This window comes from Netta rufina, assembly GCF_964035555.1.
Source record: "Netta rufina genome assembly, chromosome: 1".
NCBI lineage: Eukaryota > Metazoa > Chordata > Aves > Anseriformes > Anatidae > Netta > Netta rufina.
In genome coordinates, this window is record NC_140123.1 from 101,765,669 (window position 1) to 101,793,334 (window position 27,666).

The 27,666-nt window shown below is 37.7% G+C and overlaps 1 protein-coding gene across 2 annotated transcripts; it reads left to right on the plus strand.

The window, feature by feature from the left end:
• Positions 1-23: 23 nt before the first annotated feature.
• GABPA (GA binding protein transcription factor subunit alpha) lies at positions 24-26,081 on the plus strand. 2 transcript variants are annotated; one of them, XM_084303603.1, is made up of 10 exons: positions 24-156; positions 2,379-2,479; positions 4,657-4,801; positions 5,380-5,464; positions 11,769-12,014; positions 15,225-15,419; positions 16,220-16,276; positions 17,293-17,433; positions 18,822-19,014; positions 23,128-26,081. In XM_084303603.1, exons 2-10 carry the CDS (start codon positions 2,403-2,405, stop codon positions 23,354-23,356), a joined length of 1,368 nt encoding a protein of 455 aa, XP_084159729.1. In that variant the 5' UTR covers positions 24-156; positions 2,379-2,402; the 3' UTR covers positions 23,357-26,081. The 2 variants fall into 2 exon arrangements, with proteins under 2 accessions (XP_084159729.1, XP_084159728.1); XM_084303602.1 differs by lacking the exon at positions 24-156 and adding an exon at positions 2,135-2,154.
• The last annotated feature ends 1,585 nt before the right edge of the window (positions 26,082-27,666 follow it).

Sequence of the window (27,666 nt, forward strand, 5' to 3'; positions counted from 1 at the left end):
CCGCGCTGCCCAATCGCGAGCGCGCGCCGCGGCCTCCGCAGGGCGGCGGGACCCGGCGGGAGGGGGGAGCCCGCGGCAGGAGGAGGAGGAGGAGGAGGAGGAGGAGGCGGCGGCAACGCGCGGCCGGGCCGGGCCGGGCCCGGGGAGCGGCGGCGGGTAAGGGCGGCCTGCCCCGAGCCGCGGGGCCGCCCCGTGTTTTGTTTCCGTTTCTCCGCGGTGCCGCCGGCCTCATTTCCGTTTCGGGTTCAAACGGCGCCGGGAGGGGGGTGGGGGGGGAGAGCACGGGGGGGGGGGCGCGATGGGGCTCGGGGGCGGCCGCCGCGGCCGTGTGCGCAGCCAGGGAACCGGGACGGGACGGGACGGGACCGGGCCGGGCCGCGGGGCCGCAGGGGCAGAGCCGCCGCGAGCAGGTGCCCGGCCCTGCTGCGGGCGCCCCCCGGCTGGTAGCGGGCAGGGTGGGGGCAGCCGGCAGAAGGCAGAGGGCTGCGGGTGCCACCCGCCTCGCGTGTCCGCCCGGCGTGTGAGCGCTGCTGCTGCGGCTCTGAGCCTCCCGGCCAGCCCGGCTGCTGCAGCTCCCCCGGGCTGAACTTGAGAACTCGGCGCGGGTCCTCAGACAGGGCTCGGGGAGCTGAGCAGGGGCCGTCAGTGGGGCTTCTTGTGAGATGTCTGCGTTGTTCTAAACATGCTGCTTGGTAATGTTATCGGGAGTCGATTATTCACTCTCTAAGAGAGTGAATAATTTTCCCCACTACTCTTCTCCAGACTGTTCTATGACTTCATGTATTTTGGTAACGTTATTCTTCCTCTTTCCACCCTGCCATCTCCCTTTCTTGTGTTTGTGCTCAATGGAGCCGTCCTTTTTCCTCTTTCCCTACCTGCTGTCTGTGCTCACCTTTTCTACCTCCCTAGGGTAACCAGAAGTTAGGCTGTTGCATAGCCTGCAAAATGCAACTGCGTAACGTAGAAAGGCAAACTGTCTTTGAAGCGTGAGTGAGCTGCCGCTAGTCCAGCTGCCAATTGAGAGTCCAGTCCACAGGGACTCCAAAATGTATTACCTAATTCTATACGTTTCCAGTTACAGCGTTCCTATAATATTTACTCAATGCACGTGACTTTGCGTTTACCAATATTGAATATTTTCTTTCATCGGTCATTCAAGACCTTGAGTTCTTTCAAGAGTTCTTCAGATTCCTAATAAATAAGTCATGAACATGTCAAATAGCAGAAATTATAGTCCAACCCTTCTTGCAGCCTAGCTAGTAAACTCCCTTCCTCACAAAAAATAACTTATTTCTGTTGTTTTGGACTTCTTTTTTTTTTTTTTTTTTTTTTTTTCTAATTTGATTAACACATGAGGGGTTTTGTTGTTGTTGTTGTTTTGTTTTTTTTTATGTAGTACAAGTTAGCTTCCCTGGGAGATTTCAGTAAGGCACTTTGCTCAAACGTTAATTTCCAAAAATCTTAACAGTTGACCAGCTCACCTGTAGCATCAGTTCCTTCAGAGAGATTTGGTTAAGCTTGTCTACATTCTTCAGAAACGGTGTTTCTTTCCCATTTAGTATGAGGATGATATACAAAGTTAGGTGATATGGAAAGTTCAGTGAACCCATCCCTTACAGTTCAGGAGTTTTCACAGAGCTAGATGTGAGAGTGGAACAGATTCTGTTTTTGGTGGTGAGATGTTAATGAGGTGCTGTTTACTTCCTGCCTAGCCCTAATAGCTTCTTACAGATTGACATCAGATACAACACTTGATTTCTTCTGGTAACAAAACTAATTTTACATAATAGTTTTTGAAGGGCACGATAAGATGTGCAGTTTGAATTCCTTTAAACCTTCCTTGTAAAACTGCATGACTTGTTTACTGTTCGTTTTGAGAATAATTTAAAATCTTGTATTAACGGGTTTGGGATAAATGAGTCCATCAGAAAGAATGATTCCAGGATTGAAACCTTGCTAGCCTCTTCTGTTATGAAGATAGTATGTAGCATAAAAATATGCATTAACTTTCAAAGAACTTTAAAAAGTTATTTGGCTTATTCCAGAAGCATTCAGTAAGTAGGGATGCTTCCAAGGAAACAAAGCTTTGTACTCAGTGTTTATGTCTGTTCAGAGTCCTGAATTCGTCCCATGGAACACTCGTATGAGAAACAGGTATTGTCATCTACTTTGTGAAATCTGTATTAGTTTTTTTTGTTCTTTTTTTTTATTTATTTATTTTTATTTTATTTTATTTTTTTTCAGTGAATTCTTATATTTAAAAAGCTGCCTAGGTATTTGGTTCAAAAATTTTGGATAGTATACAAAAATTTTGGATAGTATACATTGTCTAGTTTTGTTTGTCTGTGACTTACGAAAAAAATCTTTTCTGTTCATAGCTCTGTTTTCAAGACGTTTTAGCCATGACTAAGAGAGATGCAGAAGAGTTGATAGAAATAGAAATTGATGGAACTGAGAAACAGGAATGCACTGAAGAAAGGTAGGTACTGTCTTCACTTTGGGGGGATCATTAGGCTATGATTTATTTATTTGGTGTGTTTTACTGATTTCAGGTTTGTGGTTGCATGCGCTAAGTTCAGTTACTCAGATTTATTATTAGGTATCGTGTAATGCTTCAGAGATGGCCATGATTATGAAATAAGTGCAAGTGTTTCTAGCTCGGCTAAAGAAGTAACTTGAAACTGGCTGAAGTAACTGGATCACTGTCATCTCCACATTCCTGCACTTGATCACTTCCATAGATTTTCAGCTTTCTTGCTGGATACAAAGCTTGTCATTTTGCTTGTGCTCTCTTCAGCTTTTCTTATGCAATTAAGTGGTGGTTTCTTGAAGTGGAACTGTAGCCACTATTGGAAACCAGTATAGTGCTGCCATAGAATCGTACAGTGTTCTCAGTTGGAAGAGACTCACAAAGAATCATGGAGTCCAGCTCCTGGCTCCACATAGGACCACCCAAAAATCAGACCATGTGTCTGAGAGCCTTGTGCAAATGCTTCTTGAACTCTTGCAGGCTGGGTGCTGTGACCACTGCCCTAGGGAGCCTGTCCCAGTGCCTGACCACCTCTGGGTGCAGAACCCTTCCCTAACCCCCAGCCTGACCCTCCCTTGTCCCAGCTCCATGCCGTCCCCTCGGGTCCTGTCGCTGTCCCCAGAGAGCAGAGCTCAGCGCCTGCCCCTCCGCTCCCCTCATGAGGGAGCTGCAGGCTGCCATGAGGCCTCCCCTCAGCCTGCTCTGCTCGGGGCTGAGCAAACCAAGGGGCCTCAGCTGCTCCTCACACATCTTGCCTTCTAGACCCTTCACCATCTCCATAGCCCTCCTTTGGACACTCTCTGATGGTTTTATGTCCTTTTTGTACTGTGGGTCCCAAAACTGCATGGAGCAGAGCAGGACAATTCCTTCCCTCAACTGGCTAGCCATGCCGTGCCGTGCTTGATGCACCGAAGAGTACGGTTGACCCTCCTGGCTGCCAGGGCACGCTGCTGACTGCTATTCAGCGTGCCAGCAACCAGAACCCCCAGATCCCTTTCTGCAGTGCTGCACTCCAGCCTCTCATCCCACATTCTATCATAATCTTAATTGCCTAAATCCCAAAACATTTTATTTATCTCTTCCTAGGTTCTTAGTAGTTCTCTTTCTTTCCACTACTTTCATGTCTGTAGGAGTGTGTTTACATGTACTAAAAAATTTTCAGTTTCTCCAGTCCATTGCTTTATTGTTATTCAGTGTCCCTTTTTTAAAGGAGCAGAAATTATATTCTGTATGTTGTGACTGTATTGTTAACAGGGCCCTGTAAACTGTAGATACAAAAGTCACTTTTGCTGTAGTTACCTCAGCCTAGTTTTTTCTTCCAAGAGCTTCCCTCCTAATTTTCACAACTGTTTTTGAAAATACAGAGATGCAGTTAATGCATTTAGAAGAAATAACTGAGGCTGGTAGATGACCTGCTCTGTAAGAACCTTTTTAGGAGAACTGTTTCAAAAACATTCATTATTTTTTCCTTATTCTGAGCTCCTTGTGTATTTTTATTACATATGACCTTACTGTGTCCATATACTTTCTGATTTCCTCTCTGTAAATTGATATTTTGGAATGCCTATGCCAATAGTGTCATCAATTTAATGCAAGATAGCCATGATACCTAGATAATGTTTCCTTCAAGGTTATATGTTGCTATATTTCTTTCTGGCGTCTCTTGTAGGTGTTAAGCTTATCCTTATGCTGACTAGTTAAAAGATGGGGATGGTTATTCTTTATGAGAGGGAATGCTTTCTTCCTTCTTTGTTCCCTACCTGTTAAGTTTCTGTATTTGTTTTTTAACATGGATCTTTTAAATTCAGTCTACACAAGGTACTAGAATTATTTTACCTACATGCAGGTTATATATATATATATAATGTACATGTATATAACAATATATAATATATTAATCATAACTTCATGTCTTGGAAACACCATTCTGAAAATAATTTAGTATAGCTTTGGAACTGTGACATGATTTTTTTTTTTTTTTTTATAAAAAAAGAAAAAGGGAAGAGTTATAGTTGTAAAATCAACGTGACCAAATTTGGCAATTTATGCTCTACCTATACTGTCTGTATTGTGCAAGCTTTATTAACATACAGATAATGATTTATTATTTTCTTTTGGTACTTAAGCATCGTTGAGCAAACCTACACCACAGCAGAATTTGTGAGTCAAGCTATTGATATCAATGAACCAATTGGAAATCTTAAGAAGTTGCTGGAACCCAGGTTGCAATGTTCCTTGGACGCACATGAAATTTGCCTGCAAGATATCCAGGTAAATTGAAAGGTTATGGCAGATTTAAACTTTTACAAGAGAAGCTTTTTACTTTTTCCCTGTCTTTCATTGTTCATCGAATTCACACTTGAACTCCATATTGCAACGTACAAAATTAATTTTATGTCAGCTTCCTTATCATCTAATCTTCCTTATCATTTAATATGTACGTGCAAGTTCAGTATGAATAACATCAAAAAGCTTAGGGGGATTATGTTTTATAAGGGGGGGATGAAACCCCCTTACCTAAAAGGGAAAAATCACTAAGTGAAAGATGAATGAGGGCAATGACAATAATTGTATAAGCAAAGACTTGAGGTATCCCACATCAGTTGTTGCTGTCTGAAAGTCCAAGAGTCTAATCTAGCTTTGAATCTGAATGAAGTAGGAAGATTTTTATGGTAGTCAGGCGCATAGATAGCCCAATATTTGAAGAAATTCCCTGCCCGCCTATTTCTACAAGCATCACCATATATACAAGCATCACCATATATTAGACAGTATAACTGCCCAAGGTATAACTGAATAAGAGTTTGTTACAACATTAAGACTAATGCGTCTGTTTGCTTTTTTTCAAGCTGGACCCAGATCGAAGCCTTTTTGATCAAGGGGTAAAAACGGATGGAACAGTACAGCTCAGTGTGCAAGTGATATCTAGGCAAGGTAAGCAGTTACATTTGTCTGTTTTACGGACAAATTAATACTGCAGGAGTGCTTGTGAGCAAACCCAATCCTATACTCTTTCTAGTTGTAAATTGATGGTAATATAGCTTCAGAATGTCTTTTTCATTGTGTGCTGTGGTTATATGTAGAAGTAATTAAAATAGATGTCATGAACTGATGCCATGCAAAATGTCTTCTGAAAATTTGTATCAATTTCAAAGCAAAATTTGTGGATCAAAAAGCCATAGTTACCTAAAATATAAGTCTTTCATTAAAAGTGACTAGTTAGTCATATCAGACAAAGTGTCTAAGCAAGCAAAGGATTTTCATCTAGATAGGCAACGGTGTCATCTCTGTGAAGAGTACGAGCTTGTGTGTTTCGTGAATTATTAGATTATGAGAGTTTATAGTTAACTGAAAATGAGTATGAAAGGCTAGGACCACTATCAGCTGTCTTATTTGGATGGGAGCTTGGGGTAAACCATTAAGACAGAGGGGCATTTACCATGTTGGTAGGTATAAGTTGATGCATGTCTCTAGCTGTTTGTAGCAGCATTTGCACCAAGATTGCCCATTGTTGAATCCCTAGCAATTAGTAGCTTTACAGTTCTTTGTGTACTGTTGTCCTTTTCCCCTCGATGTGCCTGGATCGAAGTACTGCCACCACCTGCCGAGAACAGTGTCCATATTGGGCTCTGGGAAACAGCTATGGATGTTGCTGTATTTTCAAGTCATCAGTGGCAACAAGTTCCTATTGCAGTAGGGTATCTTTGATTATCTGTTCTTGAATTAATGCCAGCAAAGTACATTAGCAAAATTTGGGGTTCACTTCTGTTTTGTTGTTGCTTCAGTACAGATGAGACAGAAGAAAGCCTGTCTGTTTTAACTGTATTTAAACAGTATTGAGCAGGACTGAGGATTTGCATTTAATGCTGCGTCAGGTGTCAAGTGCTAGATTGAATCCTCAGTTCCCCATAGGTAATAGTGATTCAAGTAGCTTTCTTGTTTCTTTGTTTTAGAAATAAATAGAAATATTCTTGAGTTATTGTATTAGAATAACTGCTCTTAATTCAAGTCCAGTAGCTTGTAGTATGCAGTGCTTAGCCTTCCAATTTCAGAAGGATGCAGGTGATACATATCTTCACTACTAGCTTCTATTTTCTCATTTTCTTCCTGTGCTTTCTTTTTTTTTTTTTTAATTTGTATTTTAACATAAACTCGAGGTGCATGACCATATAGCTAAAGGAGCTTTTTTTTTTTTTTTCCCCTCATTAAAAGCAACATCTTAGTATTAAGTTCTTTTGTCTAACATCAGAACAGTCCTCAATGTTGTTTTTCAGGTCATGATACCTGTTACGTGAGCAACTTTTAAGAAATCTGCCTGTTGAATGTGGTTAAGTATAGCAGAAAATGACAAAACAAATGGCATGGATATAAGTAATGTAGAAGAGATGAACTTGTTACACTGACTGCAGTGTCCCTTTGAGCCAGAGGGGGGAAAAACTAATTATTGTGCAATTCCTCTATTTGTCTTCTATTCCACAAATGAGGTCTCACTGAAAGAGTTTTTTGGCTATTTATTTATTTTCCCCCAGCTTGTGTCATTTATAGAATTAAGCTAGCGATATTCACTGATGTTAATCCTTGCTCTGGAGTGGACTCCAGAAGAGACAAGCTGTTACAGCAGTTCATGTGTTCTATCAGATTTTGGTTAGACATCTGTAAATTCAAAGAAATAAACACCAACTGGAATCTAGTCTGTTGTAGCTCTTTTGCAGTATTTCATACAAAGATACCTTATAATAAGTTATGGCAGGTGAAATATTAGCATAAATGCAAAAAGGCTGCAGTGCACTTAATAGATTGGCATTGCCACTACTGCATAATGTGTAAGGTGTTTTTATGTGTGTGTGTTTTTGTTTGTTTGTTTGTTTTACTTCTCCTGTTATATCCTTTTAAAACAAGGTGGAATGAAAGAATGGCCTTTTTAGTAACTACTTTCTCCTAGCTTAAAGAATGGAGATGTATGTGGTTTTCCTACAATTGTGGAAACAGCTATTTTTGAGCACAGCCCTGTTCTGTACTTCTGTCAAGTAAGCCTCTTGCAAGTCTATGGAGAGACAAGTAACTGCATTGCATCATATGTCAAAGAATATGAAAGAATCTTTAATTTTGAAGACCTCCATAGAGATTATTTTTGCCTTCTTTATGTAGACACAAGTAATACCAGATCAAGGATTTCTCCTGCTTGTCAGAGTGCAGATAATATCAGATTAACATTTTACCAACCTTAAACTGTAAAGGTTGATTGGTGTTTTCTCTCGAGATATGCTAAAATTGATTCTGACCTTTTATTTTGCTTATCCTTGCTCTCCCCCCCCTTTTTTTTATTTTTATTTTTTTGAGAGGAAAGAAGGAGAAAAGGAAAAAAAGGTGGTGAATTGCAGTGTTTGGTATGGTGTAGGATGAGATCTTTCTTGCCTGTTTTACCTCCTTAATCACCAGAGTAGAGGCAGCAAGGTAGAATGGGAGTAACTCTTCACACTGGTTGCCCAGAGATGATCTGTGTGGGACATTTCCTAACATTGAAGGAGTTACTATGGCAGCAGGGAACAGCAATCTGTCAGACATTGTATTAAGCAATTGGAGAAGAGAGACCTGTGTTTTGTATCTGGGCGGTGTTTTTTGCTTTGTTTCTTGTTTGTGAGGTTTACAAACAGGTAGTTCAGTTAACCTGGCATTCAAATTGTTCGCATACCGCATACAAACATGAACAGGTCAAGAGAGTGTTTGTGAATGAAAGTATCTGTAGCAGTTCTTTTTGTTAAGCCCAATTCTTTTATGTATGTCGAAAGCACACCTGCAGGATTAACATTTTTCTGAACAGATGCTGCTCCTCAGACTTTCTGAATGCTTGACTTAAGAAGTTAGTGTCCAGCTGCTCTGGGAATTTCCCAGCAAGTGTATGCACATAGCTGTGCAGTGTTTACAGAGATTCGGGACTAAGCAGTGATAAGGATGGGAGGTCCTTTGTATTTAAGTACCTGAAGACTGAGTCCTGTTCTAAGTGCGTAACTCCTCATTTGACCACGTTTTCTAAACTGTTTTAGCAATAACTAGGCTTTTATTGTTTTTAGTATGAAAAGGAAGGATTCATAAGTGTAGTGTGAACTGTACTGATCTAGATTAAAGGTGCAGTCTGGTTAATGTCCTCTCTCTGGCTGTAGTTAATACCAGGCATTTAGAGAACAAAATCAGGTTACCTGCAGATCAGTCCTATCCTAGTTTGCGGTGACAGGACTTGTGGTGTAGGCAACATTTAAACGTGTTTTGATAGCTAAACTCCTTGAATTCTTGTATTTTTTGGACCAGTGTATATTTCTGGGATGTGATATTCTATACCATTATGTCCCACAATTTGCATGCTGTCCATGGAAGACAAGACATAGAGACTGGACATTCATTTGGATTTCATGTTGCATTAGGTTATCTGGCATTCTGCTACTTCACAACACTTCTAAGCTGATTCCTCTACAGAGATATATCACTATCTCCATGTATGATTTGTGGATAAAGCAGTAGATTCACAGTTCTTTCGACATGTAGTTTGACAGACAGGGAGTTATTTTGTGGAGCAGTAGTGAACTGTTCCTCTCTAGAAGCTTTTTTTCTTCTCTTTTGAAGATCAAAAATAGAACCGTAACCCTTAGTGTTTCCCTTATCTGTTTCTGTCTGACTTTCAAACAAGCCTGTGCTGAACATTAAGCTTAGATGGCCTACTTTAAACACTTACTGTGCCAGGTGAGGTTCTTGTTTGCTTTATGTTCATGTTTGTTTCTTCATCAAATCCATCACTTACTAGTTGTGTACATCTACTTTCACTTCCTTAATTTCATATTGCTGTGTGTTGTACCTGTTAATTTATTTTCTTTGCTTCACTGGGCCTTAGAACTTTTTGGTATGAATCTGTTGCATAAACATTAAAACAGTAGCTCTGATATTTGCAGTCTGGTAATCAAAAGCAGAAGTAGGCCTGCAAAAAATGATTTGAAATAATAAGTTATTTCTATATAGCTAAAAGTACATAACTAGTAAATATAATAAGGAGCTTCAAGTTTCTTGAGTGTCACTTCAGGGCAAACTGTTCAGCGTGTGGGTCTGTTTTAAATACACTTAAAATGAATTTCTTTAAAGGAGAAACAGTACTTTTCAGCAGAGATTATTACACTGTTTTAATTAGGTTTATAGAGGAACAATACCAGAAGTTTATCATACTTAAGGAGACTTTTCTTAAGCTATTTTAGTGCTTCAAAAAGATGCTGAATTAGCAGCACTATGAACAAAATCTATCTTGGCAAATAACAGGTAAAGGACAGCAAGGTTGTCAGCAGCACAGTTGTCTTTTTTTTCAGAATGTGACAATGATCAAATCACCAAGAGGAGGAGTACCTCATTCCTGTACTACAAAGGGTAGTATTTGTCTTGCATCCACAGTAAATTTCTGGTAAAAGAGAAAAATAAACCTTTTCTTGAATCAGAGTACCAAAAATTACCACATTTTCTAATTGTCATTTTCTCAGTTGATTTTTAATCTAAAGTCATGCACTGGGAGAGGAAGTACACTTAATGTTCATGAGTAGAATGAAATGCTTCATTTTAACAGCAAAACTATGGTTTTACCCCAAGTGGAGTAGGGTTTAAGAAATAAAAGGGGGGGAAGAATATAACTGACATTGCATGTCTTCACAAGTTTGCATTAAAGCTTGCAGGTGAATAAGATGTACATATGGTCTTTGTAGTTTTCCCTTTCTAACATTTGTCTCAAGTTAAATTGTTGTTAAAGTCTATACTTAACAAAAATATTTAGTTTGTTCTCACTTATACTATGGGTAAGTATTTATTCTTCTTTACAAACTGAGTAGGTTGTGGTTTTAGATCTTAAGGCTGTGTCACATACAGAATCCATGTGTCACATTAAGCTTTACTATCAGTTAGGAGATACACAAAGCAGTACCTCATGGCACAAAAACACTGAGGTTATCGTAACAGTGTGATGTTCTGTGATTCCTCCTTGTCAACTGCCTAACTCTATAGTCAATGCCTTTAAGGTCAAAATAAAACAATAAAATAGAATTTTACAGATCCATGCACCCCTAGAAGTGGTGAAGGAATGTGCAGTCATGTTTGATGTAAATCTGCTAAAGTGCATTTGTTTTTTATCATTGTATTGGAAATGATGCATCAGAAAAATGAAAAGAAATTAGTTTAACATATTACGATGGGCAGGATCTTCTACTTGGTCTGTTCTCCCACATGCCTGGTGACAGAATGAGGGGAAGTGGGCTAAAGTTGTGCCGGGGGAGATTTAGGTTGGATATTAGGAAGAACTTCTTTACTGAAAGGGTTGTGAGGCATTGGAACGGGCTGCCCAGGGAAGTGGTGGAGTCACCATCCCTGGAGGTCTTTAAAAGATGTTTAGATGTAGAGCTTAGGGATATGGTTTAGTGGAGGACTGGTTAGTGTTAGGTCAGGGGTTGGACTAGGTGATCTTGGAGGTCTCTTCCAACCTAAATGATTCTGTGAAATTTGGTAAGGTACAAGTTGGACAAAATGCATTCTCAGGAGACTACAGAGGGGATGGCAATAGCATTGATGGGGATGGAAGGCATTAATGGCATTACTGAGTGAATTCTTTGTTGTGGAGTGCAGACATCTTTAAACTCCACAGTCAAACTTCTTAAGTGGCAGAACTAAAAGAAAACAAAAATGAATACCTGGTAAAACTAAAAATCAGAAGATTATTATTTATTTTTTTTTTAATTAACTTGCTGTTGAATGCACTGCTTCCTGCAGGGCACTTTGAGAGAAAATGTTAACACTTATGTAGATGGTGGGGAAGTACTGTAAAGGTTGAAAGTAATACCTGTTGGTGGGGGGAGGGAGGCAGATGCTTGGGGGTTTTTGTTTGTTTGGGGGTTTTGGTTGGTTGGTTTTGGCCCCATATGTTTCTTAAAGAACACAAACTTTTATGTATATGCCCACGTGCTCATGCATACGGAATAATGAAAAAAAAGATAAACTGTAACACCAGGGGAGAAAAGAGGGACAGCTTTATATTCGCTTTATATTCTGTATAATGGACTACATAGTTCTCATTTAGGAGACTTGCAGAAATACGGTGATCATTCTTTTCAATCATGCTTCTTTCCTAAGTATTCTAATACTTACTAATTTTGCAAAACTTTTAAACATTTTTTTGTTATGTTTGCATTGTTATCGTTTTGTTTGTTCTATCTACACCTAGGGATAGAGCCCAAGTTAAATATCCTTGAAATTGTGAAGCCTGTGGAAACTGTGGAGGTAGTGATTGATCCAGATGCTCATCATGCAGAAGCTGAAGCTCACCTTGTTGAGGAAGCTCAAGTGATAACCTTAGATGGAACCAAACACATCACAACCATTTCAGATGAGACCTCTGAACAGGTGACACGATGGGCTGCAGCTCTGGAAGGCTACAGAAAAGAGCAGGAGCGCCTCGGAATACCCTATGGTAATAATACCTGTTTGTGAAGTGGGCAAATGTTGGCTGGTTCTTCGGGTTGTTGGTGGTTTTATATTTGGGGGACTTTATAGTTGGTGCGGAGGGGTTGCACATATTTTTCATACATGATAATTAACCTTGATTATATAATTAAAGAGTTCTGGTACCTCTGAGGAGACTTGTAATTGTATGGATAAGTGCAATACAAATATCTCTGCATAGGAGAAAGCTAAAGAGAACCATCATCAAAGCTTCAAGTACTTTGATTAAAATCATGCTTTTTGCTCCAGAACCTTCTTGTTGTTGCAGCTTTCAGAAAGCAGATTTCTTCCTTTTCCTTAAAAATGTGTATGTTAGTGATAAAGCTCTTCACACGTCTGAAGTTGAAATATACTCTGTGATCAGACTTGCAGAACTAGAGTATGTTTGGAAAGGTACTTTGGAAGGTACTTGAAAGTGCTTAAAAATTCCAGTGAAGTCACGGGACTTTGCAGGCAGGACATGTAGCTCTCCAATGTCTCAAACATATTTTTCATAACTAAAGCAATAGCTTTTTGATGCCTTTTTATTGTTTTCATAAACAACTAGTTCCAAAATAACTTTTATCGTGCTTGTCTGTTGATAGTCAAGGGTTGGATGCAGAATGTTTGTGAGGTTGTAAGGCATTACCAGAGCAGACTTGAACATTCTTTAGCGTGCTCTCCTGTATAATATAGGAAGAAAGTTACTTAAAACCATGTTGAATAAAATTGTTAGTAAGCTTTATTAAGTTCTGTTGCTTTAAGAAAAACTCTAAAATCCACAACTGTCTTCCATGCAAAGTTTTCCAGGGAAATCCTACTAGTTAATTATGATAGAGATCTCTGTATTAAGAATAGGAATGTTTGCTATCACAGGAATGAGCTAAACTGTCATCATAGAATGAGTAAAATGTTAAGTACTGTTTGAGTTCATGTTGCAGGGACTTGGGTTGAAATAAGGCACCGTAAAATTTTCTATTATGTTATAGTCAGAGATTTCTGAGAATATTAAGGTTCTTATGGAGCCCCAAAAATGTCTTTTCTCAACATTTATAATAAGTATCTAAATTTAATCTTAATTTATAAATAAGTATCTTAAAAAATGGAAAGAGAGGACAGATGGAAAGAGTTGTGAGGCTTGGTTCTGTGCAGTGTTCTGAAATTACTCATCTGAAATTCTCGAATCTTTGCAAAAGATTGGTATGTTGGTAGTAAAATTCAAATACAAGCAGTAAATAATAATCATCACGAGGAAAGGTTCAGTATCTTCATCCTTACAGGTTTCTCTTTTTTTTAATTATTATTTTTTTTTTTTTTTTTCCCGCAAATGGAAAACTAGCTTTTAGCAGGTCTTTAAACTTTTGTGGCTTTCCTGTTGTGTTATGTTTTGGTGGGCTTTTCCAGAGACTACAGATTCACAGCTCTTAAAGTTATTTCTGCTAATGGAATCCAGAAGCTTGGTACCATAGCAGAGGTTCCTAGCAAGAATTAAAGTATTAATTTGTATGAGAAATAAAGCCAGAAAATGGAGCAGCAGAAAGCTTGTAAACACTGGAGCTAGTTTGGGAAAGTAATAATTCATGTTGCAATTATATTCCATCAAAGAGCAGATTAGATTTCTTGGTGAAAATTCACTCCCATGTCTTGTAAGACAAGACACTTTTGGTAGCTTTTCCCGAAGGGTTACATTTAATAGTATTAGGTAGCGTAAAAAATTGCAAGTGATGCAATGTTACTGTCCTTTATCTTGGAGTCACAATTTCCATTGTGTTTAATAATGTTTATAGACATTTGTTTATAGACATAATGTCTATAGCTTTGCTTTATTTGCTTCTTAAAATGAAATCTTGTCAAGGTAAAATGTTTGGCGTATCATAATTTAAAAATACATAATTGTTCTGGTCTTTTATTTACCCTTTACTCGTGACAGTGGAAGTAAATACTTCCGCTTTACGTTCCCTTTCCACTTCTCACTCATTGATGTAGTTTCATGTATTGCATACAGTGCTAAGAGTTTTGAAGATGCTTACGTTTACCCATCCTTTCTCTGGCTTGTTCATACTAATGCTGAATGACACAACGGTTTCATAAGTGAAGGGGGTGGGTGGGAGGAGAGGAGAGTCAAAAGAGGGGGGCGGGAGGGAAGTGATAAAAATAGCAGTCACCACCAGCACAGTGATGTCCAGCCAGTCTCCACGCAAGGGCTACTTTGGAGAAACTGTACCTTAGGGTTTGTTTGTGGTTGTTTGTTTTTTTTTTTCCTGCTGAGAGCGATGTTGTGTTGTATGGAACATCTCATTGGCCCATCGGGGTCTGCTCTCCCAGCTGCATCCCCTCCCAAGCTCTTGCTCACCGCCATCTACTCACTGGGGTGGCCAAGTGGGAAAGACAAGGCCTTGATGCTGTGTAAGCACCGCTCAGCTAAAATGTCGGTGTGTTGTCAACACGATTCTGGTCACAAATCTAAAACACAGCATCATATGGACTGCTATGGAGAAAATTAACCCCATCCTAGCAAAACCCAGTCCAACTGTGATTTTAAGTAGTATAGGAACTGGAATAGTGCTGAATGAGTTTAGCAGAAGGACCATCCTGATTTGAGAGACTCCTACTCTTGAAACTGAAGACCCATGGAAAAAATAAAACATGTCATTTTGTGTTTTGAGGAATGTTGTGTAGTTCTGATGTAGCTTTTGCTTAAGAAAATCCCTTTTTTCATCCCTTCCATCTCGCCACCAAGCCACATCACTCCATCAGGTTTTTAAGGGTAGTCAACTTTCTGACCAGTCAGATTAGGTCATGATAACCATGTCTCTCCTTAATGTTACATATTTATCTTTATGGAAGTAATTGAAAACATACTATTGCAATACTTCGACTGAATATAAGCACTGACTGGTGTAGAAGCATACTCTTTTTTAAAAAAAAAAATAAAAGGAAGATAACAAGAAACACCAACATAAGGGTTGAAAAAGGTCTGCAGAGATGGTCACATGGAAAAAACAAGCTGTAGGTTACTCGTTTGAACCCTGTGGATCAAAAGCCATGTGTATTTAATTCTTGTAAATTACAGTAAGGCCTGCTTCTGTACCCTCCCTGCTGAGGAACGGTGTGGTATGCAGTGAGATGTATTTCAGTTTCATTTCCCTCTCTTTCTCTCTCTTTTTTTTTTTTTTTTTTTTTTCTCCCCCTACCCCAGACCCTGTGCAGTGGTCAACAGACCAGGTGCTCCACTGGGTGGTGTGGGTGATGAAGGAGTTCAGCATGTCAGACATTGACCTTAATGCACTCAGCATTCCTGGGCGTGAGCTCTGCAGCCTGACTCAAGAAGACTTCTTCCAGCGAGTCCCACGTGGAGAAATTCTCTGGAGTCATTTGGAACTTCTTCGGAAGTGTATGGGATGTCTTTCTGTAACCAACTTTACTTAATTCCTTTCGCATCTTCTCTTTTATTTTTGCTTAAAATTAAATCAGCTGTGAGCAGCTCTTTTTTCTCCACTTCATAATAGCAGTATAAATAAGGGCATCAACACAAGATAACAGGAGGTATTACTGAGAATGTCGGCTGTTACAAAGCATGTCTGCATACTAAACAATTTCCCCATTTTTCATCAAACTTCATAACTAGGAGGGAGGAAGTAGTGACTGATGAGTCCTTTTTTTTCTAAGTCCTTTTTTTCTTAGTTTATGCTTCTCCTGAATTGGACAGCTTTATAATTAAATATTGATTGCGAGTTATTTAATGTACATCTCTGTCTCACATAGAATTGAAGAGTATTAAGCATAGGCAATGAAATCCTTAGACTGTGCACAGCCTGACTGATAAGTGATGTATTTGTATGTGCATTAATATGCTTTTAGATTTACCATGCTTAAATATAACTTGGCAGAATAAACTATTTCAATCTCAATTTACATTAAATATCTAATGGCTTTAGGGGATGAAGAATGAAAAAGATATTTTGAAATTCATCATGGACATACTTATTTCTAAAAATTGAATGACAGACATTAAATGTTTATACATACCTATAAGACCATGAGCTGTGCGCGTCTCTTGCAAACTAATACAAAGTGTTGGCTTTTCTTCCATCTGTGAAATATGAAAGTGTTTGATACACAAGTGAAGATGAAGGTAAACTTGAAGTTTGTGGGTTGAATAAGAACTTAATTGTTCTTCTTTCTGGTCTGCAGATGTGTTGGCTAGTCAAGAACACTCTGGAGAAATAGCAACCGTTACTATTGATCAGCGTAAGTATTTCTGCCAGCAGTTAGTTTATACAATTAACCATTTGCAAGTTTGGCACTATGCTTTGGTTCCACGCCATAATGGTACAACAGTCATAAAATCACTAGAGAGAGTAGTTCTCTTTAAAATACACCCCCCCCCCCTTCTCCGCTCTTCAAACTTCAAAGCAAAATTCTTGGTTTCTCAGTATTTTGTTACTGGCTGAAAGATGTTGTATGACCTGAACTATGGAACGTTCTAACCCATTTTGGACAGTAGGTTTTCTGGTCTAGGCGTACATACTTGAGGACTTCAGAGGTTTTGATATTTGAGGATATATATTGAATTACTGAATGGATAAATTAAAATTTATCAATTTTGATTTCAAAATAAAATGTTTCCAAAAAGAATTGAAAGTGTATGAAAGAGAAGACTTGTTTGGAAAGCAATACAAGGAAAGAATATTTGAAATTTTCTTCTAGCTGTAATAGTGTCATCAATTATTAAAATTGATCAGTTTCCAGAAGACTTAAGCAGCTTACATGTTAAATAGATGGACTGTGTATTCTGTCCTGGGTTTGAGTCTAGTTAAAATCCACCTAGGGTAGGGCATTTGAATCATCTTACACCATAGCAATAGCAGGTTATTTCATTGTTTGAATAGCAAATATGAAGGATTGCACAGTGACTGTAAAGAAGATTGCATTAAGGTAAAGGAACAGCATAAAATTGAAATTGAAGGCTTGAGATGTTTTTAACAGACATGTCTAGTACACATGATAGTAGACTAAAGTTAGTGTTATATCTACAACACAGAATCTTTACTACAACTCTAAAACCGGAGTTTTTACTGTAAGCGGTAAAAAAAATCTTTAAATTCTTGGCATTGTGATTTATACAGCATATATATTTTTAACAATGGAAAAAAATCTACCTCCTAATATTATAATGTAGATAATAAATAATACATGCCTATGCATCTGACGTTTCTTCATCAGCAATTTATAATTTATGTTCTGCGATGTTTTCTGCTTTACAGCTGTGCAGATTATTCCAGCATCTGTACAGCCTGCAACCCCAACCACCATTAAAGTAATAAACAGCAGTGCAAAGGCAGCTAAAGTACAGAGAGCTCCAAGGATCTCTGGGGAAGATAGAAGTTCCCCTGGGAACAGAACAGGTATTGTCTACATTATTTTTAAATGCAAATGAGCTAAACATTCATTAATTTGAGTTACAGTTTTGTAGGATGCATCTTTTTCTGCAAACATTATAACCAGAGTGACAAATCCATATAGATACAAAAAAGGGACTGTTACCTACAAAACATATCTCAAGCACATGCAAACCTGGCAGGTTCGTTAGCTCTAACAGGCGCTGTTAGCATGGTCCCACAGCTTTTGAATCTTCCTGACACAGAGCAGATAGAGCTAGCCATAGTAAATAAAATGCCCACAATTTTTTCTCTTCCTGTAGCTAACAGTCTGTCCTCTCAAACCATTGCATAGCACTTACTCCAGCATTTGACTTTTCCACCTTCCATTTGCAGAAGGGGGAGAAAATAAACTGTATGTTGCAGAAACCTAGTCTAGCTACTGCTTGATCTGTTTGCCTACCCCTGTTCAGCCCCAACCTCCCTCCTCTGGGATGGCCTCAGAATTTAGCAGGCCTCAGATTTCTGTTCTGTTAAGTGAATACACCTTCTGGAAAATGGCAAGCTAAATCTGCAGTTTATTTTCAGAATTACTGGTATTCATATATACCCTTTGATCATTAACAACTCATCTAATTCTTTGTTTCTTGCTATCATTTTTGCTTTGATTATTCCTACTGCTGCAGATCTGTTAAATCCTTTGTTCTGTTAAATCCCTTCCTTTTCTTAGCTTTTTTTTTTTTTTTTGCTTGTTTGAGAAAGTCTATTTGGAAGTCTATTTTGTTGTTCACGATTTTTAGGCCCAGAATTTATCATCTTATATCAGTGGGAAACACTCTGGGTTTCTTCTTTTAGGCATTAGGTCTGCTATCCATATCTCAGTGAGAATTCAGAAATTTAACTGCATATACTTGAGTTAAAAAGAAATGTAATGATTGTACATGAAAGATGTTATATAGACTTAAGCTGTGGTTTGTGGGTATTTTTTGTTTTCCTAGCGCTAATATTTCACGTAGAAAGTTAGAGAATAAACAATCATTTGAAAAAAAAATATATCTATTTGTATTCGTGCCTGAAGAGGAGTAAACAGAGTGTGCTAAATCTGTTCTATTTCAGGGATGGATGTGTGCCTAAATGACTATTTGTCATTTTGTTTTCATAATTTTTTTCCCTAAGTTATAGAAACAAGTATATGAGAAGTCTTGTTTTGCATAATACTCAGTTTCTTTTTGCATAGGTTAATATTGGTATTGCAAGAAAGTATTGTGGTGTTTTTATTGTAGAGGAGAAGAAATTTTCCTTACATCATACATTTTTTGCTTATTTGCTTTAATATGTTGGTTGAAAATTTTTAGCCTTGATGGGAACATAAAAAGGACTACTTGAAATGGATCTTGTTGTTCCTCTATCAACAGGAAATAATGGCCAGATCCAGTTGTGGCAGTTTTTATTAGAACTTCTCACTGACAAGGATGCTCGGGACTGTATTTCTTGGGTTGGTGATGAAGGAGAGTTTAAATTGAACCAACCTGAACTGGTTGCACAAAAATGGGGTCAGCGCAAAAACAAACCCACAATGAACTATGAGAAGCTTAGTCGGGCTTTGAGGTAAGAAATTTAGAAACTGATCAGGTCTAAAATGTTCTGTTTCGTCTTGGCTACTTTTTTTTTTTCTCCAAGTATCATAATGCAAGTCTTGTGTGTTTGTTTTTTTCAGTAAGGGGATAAACAGATCCTTTGAAGACACTCCTTCCTATTAGGTCATACTTTTCTTTGTAGCAGCTAGTGCAATAAATTTTGGAACATTTGAAAACTTTATTTTTTCAAGATTATTGAACTCTGACATGACAGTCAATTTGTGCAGCTCAGAAATATATTTTTTAGATGCATCTTCACCATTTATGCTTTCACTAGCATGCCAAACTGCTCATTAATGGGGAAAGATGCATAAATATGTGAATACTCTGAATTACTGATTTATATTTTGCAGTTTACTTGTTCATGTTCCTCTTGCTTGTGTAATATAAAGCAGATATTCCTCTGTAATGTTTTGTTTCATGCTGTCTTCATTCCATTGTGATTTCTGTAGTTTGACATTGGTAAAAAGAATTTGTATTACTGAATCACTGTAGACAACGTAGGTGGGGAATAGGGAAGAATGCAAATAGATGAATTTTACACTTTTTCCCAGTTAATTTGGTCTCTGGAAGCATTAGAAAATTCATCCAAGTTCTCTTAAATCGTTGAGTTTCTTATTTCTTATTCAGATATGATCAGCTTTCAAGAAAGGTATTTTCAGCATTAGGCAATAAATATTTAAGCAGTTTTAAGAACTCTCTTTATATGAGTAAAGTTATATGTCGGTTGAAGTCAGATGCAAGATTTACTTTTAATCACTTCCACTTTTGGCTATGTTATCCTTCTAGAAGGAAGTAAACTCATCTATGGTTGTTTAGAAAACATCAAATTCTCTTTAAATATACCTCTGTAAGAAATGATGCTAATGCTGGGGGAGGTTGTAAGCTACTGACTATGCCATTCATGTTTTTATAAAGAATGACTGCTCCCTATCTCATTTACATGAACAGGAGGCATGAAAAGAAATTGGCAGGCAGCAAATACATAGCCTAAACCTTTTTTTTTGTTTTTTGTCTTTTAACTCCTTTAGGCGCATTGTTGTGGATGTCTAAATCATTATATGAGTTTGAGGCAAGTGGACAAATTAATGAAAAAAATACTTTGAGGTGTATTAAATACAGAAAGGTGGAACTCCTGGAAGTTCTTGAGCCCCAGGTCTTTGAAAGCAAGGAAGAGCATTATTATATATCTACTTTCATGCATTTCCTTAGGCATCTGCTTTTGGTTTGTTTGAGTAATTATTCTGTTCTAGATAGATCTTAAGTCTGAACTCGTATGGCTGTCCTCGCAATCTTAATATTTATATTTTAAACTAGAGCATTACTTTTTTCATAGGATCACAGAATCCCATGACTGGGAAGGGCCTCAGGAGGCTCGTGGTCCAACCTGGCACAAGGCTGCTCAGGGCCTATTTCTGGGCAGATCTTGAATCTTCCACAAGCCTCCACAACCTCACTGGGCAATCTCTCCCACTACTTGCCTGTCTTCTGGGGGAAAAAGTCCTCATATCCAGTTTCAACTTCTACTGTTTCAGTTTATGCTGTTTTTTTTTTATTATTATTTTTTGTTTGTTTGTTTTTTTCCTTGTCCTTCTGCTGTGTGCCATTACGAGGATTGTGGCTTTTTCTTCTCAGTGACCTCTCCATAGGTGTTGGGACCTGTCTAACTGGAAGGTCCCTTTGAAGCCCTCTCTGAGCTAAATAGCCCTGTTCCTTCAACCTTCTCGCAATGGAAGTGCTCCAGCCCCAACTGTCACAAGGGCCCTTGACAGAACTTGCTTCAGTTTGTCTGTTTTTCTTGTACTGGGGAACTCAAAACTGACCGTGGTATTCTAGATACGCTCTCGTGAGCACCAACTGAAGAGTAGTGACTTCCCTTCACCTCTCAGCTGCACTTCTGTTTGTGCAGCCCAGGCCACTTTGGGCTGTCTCCACCCCCAGGACATGCTGCTGGTCTGTGCTCAGCTTGCAGTTAATGCAGGTGCTCAGGGCCTTTTCCCGATAGGTAGAGCCACTCCCCAGACAGACAGTCCCCAGCCTCTATCATTGCAATACCATTCCCATATTTCCTGCTTGCTTTTCTGAATCTGTTCATTTATGCACTGAAGGTATATGTGAAAACTTTCTGGAACATCAAATCGTATAAACGATGCTAATGGTTTTGGGGTTTTGTCAACAAACTATGCAGAAGATCTCAAAGGCAGCTGAAGAACTCTGGGATAATGCTCTTATTGCTGGGATATTAAACAGATGTCTGCATACTAATTTGCGTAAATCACTATTCGGGAAGTTTTGCATTGATATTTCAGTCAGAATTACAAAAATGACATTCCACAAAGTTTTGCCATTTTGGCAGCTGCATCAATATTGACATGTTTTCTAACACTTGAATGTCTGAAGGGATATTTAATGCCTCTTACTACTACTGAGATAAACAGTGTTGTCAAGCCAAACTTTTATTAAAACAAAAGTGGTAATATGTTTTGTTTACTAATGTACTGAAATCATTATGTCAGTTTTGATTAGTACCAGAAATGATGTTGATATTATTAAATGTGCTAAATTTTCTGCCCAGCTGCAGGAAAATCAGGCAGTATCTTCCTGAAAAAAAGGAATAGCAGCTTTTTTTGTTACATACAAGTTGGTGAATGTTCTAAAATCAGCATCTGCCTAATTACCCAGTAGGGAAGTGAGACTTGAAGAGAAAGAATTCATCTCCTATATTACTCTGAAACAAAGTGCTCCTGCAACTCAAAAGATTCCAACAACTAAGGATTTCTAAACTTGCATGGGTATTTTAGCTCAATATTTGTGGTTTTGAATAGGCAAGTGCTGTAACCAGAAATGTATTCAACATAATACTAATATATGTGTGTGTGTGTGTGTATCATATAGCTTCAATTCTAATTGGATTGTTTCTATCATGAGGTGTGGGAATCTTGCATGGTTTTGGTCCTTTTCATAAATGCTGAATTTGAAGTGTCAAAAAAAAAATAGTTGCTTTCTTAGTAATTTACCTATTTTCCCCTAGAACTTGGAGACTAAAGTTAGTCTTTTACTTGACTTGATTCTACTGGTAAATGAGAAATATCTTTACTGTACCAGCACGTCACTCAGAGGATTGAGTCAAGGCAGTCAAGAAATCTCTGCTGTCCTGTACAACATCTGGGTGATGGTTTTGAGGAAACTAAATTGTGTGCTGGGATTTTTAATTTTTTTTTAAATTTATCACAGGTTTGTTAAGCTCATCAAGTCCAAGTTATTTCCTAACTACTTAGGTTTTCTTAATGAGAAATATGATGTGCATTGAATTAATCCCTGCAGTCAGACAAGAACATCAACAAAACTAAATGCTGGCTTCTTTATTTTAGTGATACTACCTAAATACTTATACTGTAATGTCTCTTGAATGCAATGGGGTCATATAGGGTTTATCTTTTCTGCATCTCTGCTCAGTGCGATAGCTCTTCTGTGACATAAGGTAAAAAGTGTTCATAGTTTGAGAAATCATTTTTAGTTGTAAATAAAGGCAGAGGACATTGTTTAGCAAGTAGTAACTATTAAAAAAGTGTGCTTCTATAGTTCTGTCTTTTAAAAGTCATTCTCTTCCTTGTTTTTAGTAGCGTAAAAACCACAATACTAATTTTCAAGCTGTTTCCAACATAAACAGTTTGTCTCGGAAAAGCAGAGGTGAATAAAGAAGGCAAAGGACAATAACGAGGGAGGAGATAACATTTTCTTATTAAGGCAAAGCACTATATAAACTTTATTCCCTTGTCCCCATAAGCTGTTTTGACTTTCTCCAGTTTAAAAATGGCCTTGGTGCTTTCTACAGTTCATAATATAATTATTGTGGTTTGTTTTCACTTAACATATCAAGGTGCAGGGAAAACTTTCAACCTTCTTCCCTTTTCTTATGGGGGAAAAAAAAAAGACTAAATGTTATCTTGGTATATGAAATTACATGAGAATATTGATGTGCAAAGGATTCATGTTTTGGTGTCCAACTGTCGCTAAGTAAATGACTGTGTACGGAAGTTAGAGATGCTGAAAACTTGATTTTTTTTTTTTTTTCTTTTTACAGATATTACTATGATGGAGACATGATCTGCAAAGTGCAAGGCAAGAGGTTTGTCTACAAATTTGTCTGCGACTTGAAAACTCTCATTGGATACAGTGCAGCAGAGTTGAATCGGTTGGTTACAGAATGTGAGCAAAAGAAACTGGCCAAGATGCAGCTTCACGGCATTGCTCAGCCAGTTACAGCAGTAGCACTAGCTACAGCATCCCTGCAAACAGAGAAAGATAATTGAGCACTAGGACCTAAAAGTGGGAGCCTGAGGCCTTTCCTATATAACCAGAGCAGTTGCTCTTAGTTTTATCAGAATTTGAAGCTTCTTCTGTTTCTTCACAGTACAATACAGTGCATGATTTTCTACAAAGAACCGGGACTGCCATAAATTTGGATCTTTTAACAGCATATATTTCAGTGTAAGTTAAGGGATCACTGCAGCTTCTGCAACTTTGAGTCAGGGCCTCTATGGTATACAATCTGAAATTGGTGAGAAAAGTTGAACTGGTCAGTGTTCTGTGCCCACAGCTCTACGAAATATTTTTTGCAGTGCTTTTAACAAAAATGAAGTACATAGAGTAAGCAGGCTGATCAGTTTGTCTGGGTTCAGTTCTTTCCAGTCTTTTGTTCTCTGCTGAACTACCAAATGGAATTTGATGCTTTCAAAGTTAAAACATGTTCATTATTTTCATTTAATCAAGCAGAGTTGAAAGACGTATTAAACATTACAAAGCATCAGGTTCTTAAAATGACTTCCGTGTTTATAAGCAAAGGAAACTAAGACTAGACCGAACTGAAGATCTGTGCTGAAGAAGGAGATCCAGGTTTAGATCTGGCTTAGGTGAAAAGCCAATTATGAGTATTCATTGTAATATGTAGATAATATGCGTGTATGAGGGCAAGTACTTACCTGTTTTGAAAGACATTGTTGATGCTAGACATTTAACAAAAAAAAAAAAAAAAAAAAGACTCCCTCCCTTGCTCCCTCATCAGGTGATTTGAAAACTTGAAAAAATATCCCTTGCCCAAAGAGTAGTTTGCTTTGGTGGGGTTTCTTTAATGCTCTGTTCTGCAAGGTGCTCGTACCTGCATGGTAGTCAACCTTAGTAACTGAAGACCTAAGTTAATCACAGTCAGTAGTCCCTTCCTGTTTAGAAACAAAATGCAAATTGGAAATAGTTTTAAAGAGAACTGAAGTCTGATTTCCAAATTATTGTACAGTCTGACATATATAAAAATACAAAGATGTGTAACTTTTATTTAAAATTAATTTCTTTCTGAACTTCAGATGATGTTTTTGAAGCTTCATAAGCCAAATGCATGCTCCAGAGCTGGGTGCAATTCGAAGTCTGGATGATGAATAGAAATAGTTGGAATGTATTCTGAATCCTGAGACACTAGAATAGAGAGTAGTTCATGCAAATGTGCAGTAAAAAGTAGGCTGCAATGTTTGAGCTTCTATATTGATGCCTATTGGACTTCCTTTTGATGTCTGAAAATAGCGTGGTTTTGTTTTGTTTTTGCCCCTTCATGTTATTAAACAGTATAAATATTTATGGTACAAGGCATATTTTCCAACTTTTTCTAATTGACCCCCCCCCCCCCCCCCCTTCCGAACGCTTCACAGTTAATTAAAACGAAAGTGGTTAAGGGAAAACCTTTAATTCAGTGGGAGTAAGCTACCCTTAAACCTTAAATCAAAAGTGCTTGTACAGAGAGTTTCTAAACATAAAACTTCTTTATATTGAGTACTGGGCTGTTGCTCTTGATCTGAAAAGGAATGGTCATACTTGCAGTCAGAGGGCAGGAAATACAGAATACTCTTTTTTTATGTTTATTTTAAAAATGCATTGAGGACAAACTTGTTTTGTTTTATAGGTGGATGTTCATCTGCAGATAGCTTTTGATACATTAGAAATCTTGCATGCATTTCTAGTCTGCTTTTTTCATTACCTCCACAGTTATAACATTTTCTTGACAGATTCTTTCAATAACTCTTAATATTGTTTTCTTTCTTGGGTGCCTAAAGCACTCCATCTGCTGAGCATGTTGACTTTTTTTTAAAACATTTTTTTTTAAACCCTGAGCAAAGTATGTGTCTGTCACAAGAGGTCAATCATCAATCCATTTCTTACTGTTAAAATAGTCTAATTCCACCAGTTGGCAAGTGTTTGCGGTGACTAGCGCAAATAGATGTAGATTTGCTTACTACTAATAAGATGAAGCTGATAGTTCAGTGGCAGCAACAATGTATATAACACTGCTCCATTACTAAACAAAAATCCAAAACAAGTCACTAGTTATATTTAGCAGAGTTCACCAAAAGGCCTTTTAAAATACAGTACAAAAAGAAGAGCTTAAAATATTTTTACTAAATAGAGCTGGACTGCAGTAGGATAAACTAATAGCAAAGTTGAAATGTAATATCAATACTTTATCCCCCGAATGTTCTTATTACATGATAAGCCCTCTAGGGAGAAGTTCTGATATCACACTTTCTTTGTAAATATATCTGATTATTATTTTGAAGCTTTTCAGTGGGTATGATACAGTCCTTTGGGTTTTTTATTGTGGGATCATCTGCTTTTCCACCTTGTTCAAATTAGTAAAGAAGAAATCTTTTAAAGTTATAAAATCAGTCACATTTTCTGTAGTTGAGGGAGAAACCTGTGACTAACTTGATGTCTTCAATGAAATAAAAGATGTAGAATATATTGTCGAGAGTTGTTCTGTTGCTGCCAGAAGGAAAACACAGAAAGAATATTCTCATTTTTTTGTAAAACAGAAGGTTTTTTGCATACTTTTTACTCTTTAAATAAAGACACTTATACTCTGCTAAAATTATGTATTTCTTTTGTTTTGCATTTTTTTGGTAATTTTACATGAAACAATTATTTTCTATTTTTACTCTAAAATATTTGTGCAGAAAATGTCAATATAGTAAAATAAAAATGTTATATGGCTAATGCTTGTTTACCTCTTAATTTTTCAGAAAGCCATCTGTAATGTTTGTGCACAAACAGTTTAAGGATTAACACATGCATTTCATTCTCATTACTTTTAAGATCGCTAGCTAGTTACAGGAAGAAGGAAAATGACCATACTGTCCGAAGATGCTGTAACAGCTTTCTTTAACATCTTCATTGCAAACCTCAAACTGGTGCTTTTATAAAAATAATGATGGAAACTTAACAGTAGGACAAAATGGAACCAAGTAGAACACCAATGTTAAGTTTTTAAGGGTATCTAAATTGGAAAGATTAATGTTGAACTGTAAATTGAATACATCCCAGCAAGGAGTTGGTTTCATTCTTGCAGATAGTTTCACTTAACTTCATGTGGCCTGCTAACTCAGTAGTGAGTAGCGTTCTTAAAAAGAAAATCAAATTCTGTTTGCACTCTTACTACATTATTTTTAAATTGTGTCTTGATAGAAATCTTCTCGTACCTTTTAAGTCATCCGTCTAGGCTGCCAAGTTCAGTATGGAAATATTTAGTCATCTTTAAACCTAACAGATTTCATGTTTCTGTTTCTCTCAGCAGCAATAGCATGTAAACAGGTAAGTAATGCTGGAAAGTAATTCTGAGAATGTTTCAGTAATTTGTTGGCCTTTTAAAGTACACTTGCGAGTGTTCAGCATCCTATGAAATGAGGACCTTTTATTGGTGTTCGCAGTAATTAGTGTCTTAATGTCAGTCTGAGTTTGTTTTGGGATTTGCATTCTCTGAATAAAATTTGATTGGAACAGTATAGAGAATTACAAACTCATATCTCGCAATTATTGATCCTAAGCAAAATAAACTCATACAGGACTGTATTGCCTGATAATGAAAGAAGCATGATATATATTGTCCATTGACATGGGTTTATGGGAACATTTTTTGAAGGAAGCATTGCAGAAGATCCATTTGCACCAGTGTATGGAAAATATACCAACTAGACTTTTTTTTCCTCCAGAAATGTATTAGTGATTGTGTTGTGTTAGTGTGCAACTTTTCTTTTGGAAAAGTAGTTCTTCGTATAGATGATGCTAAACAATATTACTTCAGTAATTAGGGAGAAGAATGATTGACAAGTTTCTAGAGTTGTAATGTGGGACTTAATACAATAGATGTGTTATGACTCTTACATCTTGCATCTTTATTTTGGGATTAGAGCCCAAAGCACCTAACTAGGCACCAAACTGAAACCTTACCAGCTTGTAATTGTAGGATATTGATGTCTTGGCTATTAGTAATTTGAAACTAAGATTAAAAAATGCTGAGAAGGGAGAAAAACAAATGTTTAATGTCTGATTTTAATTAAAATAACTTGTGGAACTGATCTTCTGGAAACCTAAATTAAATGTTGCTAACGGGAGTGGTATTAGAAGAAAACCACTTAATGGGTTACAAATATATCATTCACCTCAAAGGACAGAGGGTTTGATTGTTGTGTTTGTGGTTCATGGCACACAACTCCCAAGCATTTTCTTTTTGGAGGTGGTGTCACCATAACTAGTTATGACAGGAAAGAAAGAATCCAAAGGTAATTAATTATTGATAATAATT